The 8,217-nt window shown below is 37.8% G+C and overlaps 1 protein-coding gene across 1 annotated transcript; it reads right to left on the bottom strand.

Annotated features, from left to right (window-relative positions):
* Positions 1-5,370: 5,370 nt before the first annotated feature.
* Positions 5,371-6,237, bottom strand: LOC133785310 (zinc finger BED domain-containing protein RICESLEEPER 4-like). The gene has a single exon (XM_062224557.1). It carries the CDS (start codon positions 6,235-6,237, stop codon positions 5,371-5,373), a length of 867 nt encoding a protein of 288 aa, XP_062080541.1.
* Between the last annotated feature and the right edge of the window lie 1,980 nt (positions 6,238-8,217).

Consider the following 8,217-nt stretch of genomic DNA (forward strand, 5'->3'; position numbering starts at 1 on the left):
AAAAGAAATTAGAAGATGAGAAACAAAATAATTAATGAGATATGGAAATGAAGTATAAGAAGAATCAATATCACTATTGAGAATAAGAAGTACAAAAACTACACTCTAACCTCGCCAATATTTCTAAAATAGTTCACTCATTTTTATCACCTAAAACTAGTAAAACTAAGCTAGAAATAAGAAAAACAATGAAATAACAAAGTGTATTTTTCCACTCTCCAATCTGATTATTTACACTGATTGTGGTTCTCTATCTATAGAGAAAATAGGACCCAAAATGTGTAAAATCGTGTACAAAATAGTGGGAGAAATGGCTGCAAAATTGGAGCAAAGTGGGACAAGTGGGACACGTGTCGGCCTCGGATTGACTAAGGAAAAGGCTGCAGGTGGAGTGGGGAACACGGTTAGAATGTGGCAGGCGGCTGGTCAGGCGCGTGGGGAGCAGGGATTGACGAGTGGGACAGGTGGCGTCAGGTTGTCAGGTGGCAGGTGCGCGTTAGACGCGTCAGGTGGCAGGCTGGCGGTTGGCTGGTGGCTTTCTGCCACGTGGCAGTTTCTAAAAGCTTGGGCTGGGGGCCTAAGTTAACTTCAAAAATACCACTTTTTTCATGATTTCTTCAATTTTAATATTTCCTTTCTTCTTTCTTTTTTCTTTGTGTCAAAATACATTTTATTTCCTGAAAATTAAACACAAATTAAATTAAAATTAATATTTTCAAATATAAAATATATGACAATAAATCCATGAAAATATTAATTTAAAATTAATTAATTTTAAACTTTAAGACTAATAAAATGATATTTTTGAGCACTAATTAGCATGATTAGACGTGATTAGATCACTGTTTTAAAAAATGCACGAGGGTTCAGACAGATTTCGTGGGGCATATGAAAAGTTATTTTCCTAAGTTTACTTATTGCTGGTCGCAATAAATAAACTTGGGGGCAAATATTTATCCATAAATCAGTTGCCGATGACGTGGCAAGGATTTATGACACGTGGCAGACACGTAGTAGAGATACGGCTCGCCTATCGACCAACATTATTTCTGCACGAAGAGATCAAGTCCTATATACGACGAACCTGGTCGTATATTCACTCATTTATGTAATAATCTGTACAGTTTTGATGATATCTGAGAATATCTCTTCATTATGACCTGCAGATCCGATCATTAAGGATAGATATTATTTCCTAATTCATGTAACTCTTCCTGAGCCTATAAATATAGAAGATATAGCTCAAGGAAGGGGATCGATCTCTTTTTTCTGGGAGAATTATATTACTATTATTCATCATTGCATTGTTTTCTTCTTCTAAGGTCCGTGAAACTCAGGAACCCTTGTTCTTTGATCACACCTTGGGAGTTCAATATTAATAATAGTATCAAGTGGACGTAGATCATTACCAATCACTAGGGCCGAACCACTATAAATCCCTGTGTTCTTTATCTTTCCATTATATTATTTTCAAGCTCTATATCATTTTCTTGTCATTTCCTAGACTTCGTGTCGTTGACCAAAATCAGGGTCAACAATTATTACTTGTGAAATTGTATGATAGGGTTGGAACTTATCCAATACCCTAGTAACCGGTAGCTATATCTACCCTTAGGTCGACCCGTTATCTGGTTTTTAGTATACTTGTGTGTAAGGTTATTCTTACTAAGCGTTGTCGCTTACCTAGTCGTTCATGTTATAGGTAAGTGCAAAGGAAAAGTGGATCAGTGAGTGCCGAAGTCTTCTTGCGCATATGTGTATGTGGCCTGACATGGGGAGGTTTTTGATGGATCACCATTTTGAAAATCAAAAGTTGAAAACTCGTTATTACTTTTGGGATAATTACTTTATTATAACTCTCGAGATGAGTATTTGTATTTCTTTTTGCTAACTAAAAGTGTGCGAGCACAACCTTTTTAAAAGTTTTTTTTCATATTTGGATTTTTCATTATGATGAGTTAAAGTGAAAGTATTAAATTTTTGCATGATTTTTGGTCATGTATGTTTTGGGTCGTTACAAGTGGTATCAGAGCACTGGGCTAAACCAATTCTGTAGACAAACCCACATGTACATTCCGCAAGATAGATCGACACTCACTGTAAGTATGGTCTTTTCACATCATTTCCTTTGCTTTCTTCTATATACCGCAATTCTATAAATTGTAGGTTATGGCCAATATACCTAAGCTAGGTGACCTTGTGATAGGGAACCTACCCATGATCCCTATGCCCGTGATTGATTATTATAGAATATTTCACGATGATGTTCCTCGACATTTCGAGTACGATCGATGGCAACGGTGTGCCTTTTGGCAATGGACGGATTACATGACATAATTATTTGATAGGGCCATTACACCCGATTGACTGAGAGTGTGATATGCCAACACTTGTCTCAGAGGCTCAACACATATATGGTTTTTTCACAGACGTTGGCGGCTGGTTCGCGACACATGGGATGACTTTCATATGGAGATTGATCTAGGGTTTAGGCCATGGATTGGCCTATCTCCGTGGTTGGTAGCATACCTTGAGGCAGGGCTGTAGAGCTAGAGGAGGATCTCGAGCAGACTAATGAGGGTATCGACATAGAGCTTGATATAGTGATGGTTAACATAGATTAGGTTATGTTGTGAGTCTTGTTGATAGTTTTGGTAAAGACTTTGCAAACCTACTAGGTTGTAGAACTTTTGTATAGTTGTAGCAGGCAGATGTAGAAACACAATGTGTAGCTAGGGTTCTCTTTTGTACTTATAGTTCTGCTAATTAAAACTTCGTAGCATGATCTATCAAGATCATTTTGTATTTCTAGGTTGTACCCTTAAATGTTATGACTAATTGTTTTGAGTTGAAAGTCGTTATGGTTCTTCTTTTCTATGGTGTGTGAGAAAAACTTGTATGCTCAGATGTTTCAAACATTGATGTATAGAGACTCGCGATGGTGCCTAACACTCAAGCCAGGGGAGGTCGAGCTGTTAATGAACCAGACCCAGCGGAAAGGGCGACAGTTGACCAAGATGTAGGTCGTGGCCGAGGCAGAGGATGGGGTCGAGGCCGAGGGAGAGGCCAAGGACAAAGAGCATAGCCAAAACCAAATATGGCAACTCAGATAGAGGATCTGAGAAGGACTGTGCATGAGAAGAATACGGTGAACACTCAGATATTGAGCATTGATGCAAAAATTTGAAGGCAGCACCCTTGCACCCTGGGAGGACGGTTCCCAGAACAACAGGAATTATTGGTGCAAGAAGACCCACTGGGGGGAGTGAATCCAGTGGATATCATAGAGATCACAGACAGAACTGCCAAACCGATCTCAGAACAATTGATGGCAGAATAATGGGCCAGTGTGCTGGAGAAAATGTTTGACTATGTGGCAGTTACTGAAAGGGAAAAGGTAATTTTTCGGTGTATATGTTGAGGAAGGATGCCTGCATCTAGACGGATATTGCTAGGAAGGGGCGTAATGCTGAACAAATGAAATGGATCGAATTTTTAAACTTGCTCAATGCTAAGTACCATAACCAGATAGTGATAGATCGGGAAGTGGTTGAGTTCTCCATCTCGGCACAAGGGTCATCTACTGTATAGGAGTACGTGCATATGTTTGACCAACTGTCAAGATTTGCTCCAGATCTGGTAAACACTGAAGGCAACCTGGTACACAAATTTATGAAGGGGTTAAAAAGAGAGATAGCTCAGTTCTTGGATATTGGGAAGACCAACCCGAATACTTATGATGAAGTCGCAGAGCGAGCAATCCGCCAAGAATCATGGCTGGTACAAGAGAAGAAAGAGCCCTTTCAGTCTGAAAAACAAGCACATGTCTCAAATGACCGGGGAAGATACTCTAGTAACCAGAGCGGCCTTTCTGGGAGGTTTGCATCCAGGGGAAATAGAATTATGGTGAAGATCAATACTTCAGGAAACTCTAGATTTCCCATTGGTGGAAATAATAAACGAAGAATGGAGCCACCAAGCTGAAGTTCAAACTTCAACAAGCCACCAAGGAGAGAGAACAACTATTGGCCGCAATGTAAGAAATCCAATCAATGCCACCCAGGTGAGTGTAACAACAACAACAACTACTACTACTACTTCACCTGTGGAAAGTTGGGTCATTTCTCCAAGCACTGCCCAACTGATGATCACAAGGAAAGAAACGACCAACCAAAGCCAACAAGAGTTGCACCACGAGTTTATGCACTCACCCAGGGTGATAAAGGAGCTGGGACTTCCGATATGGTGTCAAGTCAACTTCCTGTGGCTAATAACTCTATATAAGTATTGATGGACACTGGTGCATCTCATTCTTTTATTGTTGCATCCTATGTTGATAAGATAGATAGGAAGCCTAAACTTATGACAAATATATGTGGCGTATCCTTACCTTTGGGAGTGGATATGATGGTATGTTCTTGGGTTAGAGCCTTACCAATCTGGGTAGAAGGCCGGGAGTTAACCGTGGACTTACTTGTTTTAGATTTACATGAGTACAATGTTATTTTTGGTATGGATTGGCTAACCCAATACGGGGCGGTGGTGAATTGCAACCGAAGGAAGGTGACTTTTAATCCACCTGGGGAACAACCGTTTATGTTTCAAGGCACAACTCGAGAGAAGAATTTTTGCTATGATCTCCACTTTGAAGGCGAGGAAACTATTGGAAGATGGATGTATTGGGTATTTGGTGAACGTAATAGACAAGGATAAAGAGACAAAGCTACAACCAACCGAGGTAGAAGTGGTGTGCAAATTTCTGGAAGTGTTTCCTAAAGATCTTCCAGGGATACCCCCGGACCGAGAGGTCGAGTTCGAGATAGAGTTGATTCTAGGGATGTAAATGGGGCAGATCTGATCCGCCCCGGTAGTGATCCGACCCGATCCGAATACACTTCTGACCCGATCCGATAGGTGTTTGGAGCGGATTGGATCGGATCCGACCCGGTCCATCCGGGTCGGGTCAGACCCGATCCGACAAGCTTCTTTTTCTTTTTTTTTTTTAATCACACCATATCACTATTAAAATAAAATACTAAAGTATAAATGAAATTTTTTCAAAAAAAACAAAGTTTTAATGAAGTATATTATATCATTAAAAACAAAGTCATTATATCATTAATTATATTAAGAATTCACCAACACATACTAATAATAAAGTACATTAACTACATTAAATCAATTATAAAACTTTGATATTCTACCCTAATCTTCAAGATCTATTATGTATGGGTCCTGCAAAGAAAAGAAACAAAAATATTAATAATAGAAGTTTAATAATTTATTTGATTTATTTTAAAAACTAAAATAATTACCATTAACTATCAAAATTTTAAAACAAAATATAAGTATAAATACCTTGTTTGTCTTTCAACGCATATGAAGTAGCTTTCCATTTAAAAGGAAACACTTAGAATCAAATTGTTCCTTTAAAAGTGGAATCATTGCATCGTTCGTAGTACAATTATCTACAGTCACTGTACTAATCTTGTGTTCAATATTCCATTCAGACATGCAAGAACTTAGAGTTTCTGTAAGTGTTGGAGCATCATGTGGGCATGGCACATATCTGAAGCTTATAATCTGACTATGCAACTTCCAAGAGTCATCAATAAAGTGAGCTGCCACAGCCATATATCCCCTCTTTTGATGATTGGTTGTCCACATATCAGTGGTTAAGGCTATTCTACTTTCATTTTTCTCCAAAACTTCTCGAAATTTTTCTTTCTCAATCTTATATATTTTCAAAATATCAGACCTAATTGTATTCCTTGACACCATTTGAAACATAGGTGAAATAGTATTCGAATAGTCTATAAAACCACTATGCTCTACCATCGACAAAGGGTACTCATGTAGAATGATCATTTCAGCCAACTTTTTTCTTCCTAGTTCAGGATCAAGATTGAAGGTAACTGAAGGGCTTGCGGTAGGATTCTTGGCAAGTTGTTTCTGTCTTACTGGACATCTTTCCGTGTGAAGAAGTAAGTGTTTAGTCCCCTTACTACTCTCTCCCACTAATTTCCTCCCACAGTGATTGTAAACTGCTTTTAGTTTACCATCAATCTTTTGCAATGTAAAATGATTCCATGCAGGAGATGTTTTCTTTCGTTTTATACCTCTACTCTCATTCACATCACTTCTATTATCAAGAGATTGCACTTCTTGTATATTTGTTGAAGGAACAAAATCAACATCATCCACACAATTAGACTCGGTAACATCTTGGGTTGACATACTTATAGTTTGATTTATCCTACATTGCATCCGCATTATAAAATATATCAAAATAATGATGCATTAAAAACTTTAAAAAAATGATAACTAAATCTATAAAACATCGAGCAACATTTTCCCTATTTTATTGACCTAACCATATCTCAATATCAATTAAAACAATCAAACAACACACAAGTTTTCAACCTTATGTCACCACAACACACAAATTTCTCAGAACCTACTTCACTAAGACACACAAGTTCTCAACCTTCCGTTATCACCGCAGCACACAAAAATCTCAGAACCTACTTCACTATGGATGAATATGTAAGATATTCAAACTCTTCTAACTTTTATAAAATATTAACAAAGAAAATTAAACTTCCATAATACACAATAATAAACACATATATATACACAATAATAAATCAGTAATTCCATGCATTCAGCCCAATGCCCATTTTCTTTGTATGCGTACTTTTTGCTTGGTTGTACTTTTTGCTTGGTTTTAAATTGAGGTTTTCATTAAATATTTGTTGCAAAACTTGCTCCAAGTAACTGTGTTAAATTGTTCAATTTTATTTTTATTATTAATCAATAGATTTTTCAAGTCCTTAATTATTATACGAAATCATCCAAGCATATTTATAACCCAGAATTATCAAATATTATTAGTTATCTTAGAAGACCCTCCCCACTATTTACATGACTTTTTTATTAGTCAATAGTATATATATTTATGCTGATGCTATTGTATTAATTAGATCAACTTGGACGATTAATCACTGTGCTGGTGGCCCTATCATCACATACACAAAAATCTTATCACACTTTGCACATCATAGAACTAAATGTGTAAATTTAAGTACATTAACTGCTTTTATCAAGCCCTTTATTATCATGATCATAAGATCATACATATATATCTGGTGATAGTAGTAGATAAAAAAAGGTTAATTATTGATGAGATGTGCATCAATGGATTTGTAGATAGCAAAAGCTATGTCTGCATACATAGTCTTATTGAGCATTGTAACACTAAGTTTGGCTACCCGAAAACATAGAAGGTAACTTAATTATTAGAGATTAAAATCAGGTAATAAGAGAAAAGATTACTCACGGCAACAACTACTCCAGCAGGTAACTTAATGGAAGCACAAATCCACGACCCACCAAGCCATTTTCACACGAAGGTAGAGATCATGAAACACAAATCCAGAGTCAGACCCTGAAAAAATACAGACCCACCAAGCCATTTTCACACCTCGGTAAAGAAAACCAAATCAGAACCTTAAAATAAACTACATAGAAAAAAAAATACAGACCTCATTATGGTCTCCTTTCTTGTACCTGGGTTATCAATCCATGGCTATGAAATTGATAAATCCACAAATAAGAAAACCTAGGAGAGAGAGAGAGAGAGAGCCCACGAGAGAGAACCCAGGTGAGAGAGAGAACTTGCGAGTCAGAGGTTGATTTCTTCTGAACTGAAGAAGATGAAGAAGTGAAGGGTATTTGCTTTTGTTTGTTTACGTTACTAAAGAAGATGAGAGAACCAACCCAATAGTCAAGTCAATAAACATTTTTTTTTTAAAAAAAGCTATCGGGGCGGGTCACGACCCGCCCCGTAATAATTACTACCGGATCGGATCGGGGCAGCGACCCGCCCCGGATTTCAACCCACTTAATCCGGATCAGAATCTTCCCGTCGGATCGGAGCTCCGACCCGCCCCGTTCAACCGGATCATTTTGACATTCCTAGTTGATTCCAGGTACTGCACCTATTTCAATGGAACCATACTAGATGGCACTGGCGGAGCTCAAAGAACTGCAAGCGCAATTACAAGATTACCTTGATAAAAGATTTATATGACCAAGTCATTCACCATGGGGAGCCCTGGTATTGTTTGTGAAAAAGAAAGACGACTCCATAAGGATGTGTATAAGCTACCATGCACTTAACAAGGTAATGATCATGAACTGATACCCATTGCCAAG

This window comes from Humulus lupulus, chromosome 6 (assembly GCF_963169125.1).
Source record: "Humulus lupulus chromosome 6, drHumLupu1.1, whole genome shotgun sequence".
NCBI lineage: Eukaryota > Viridiplantae > Streptophyta > Magnoliopsida > Rosales > Cannabaceae > Humulus > Humulus lupulus.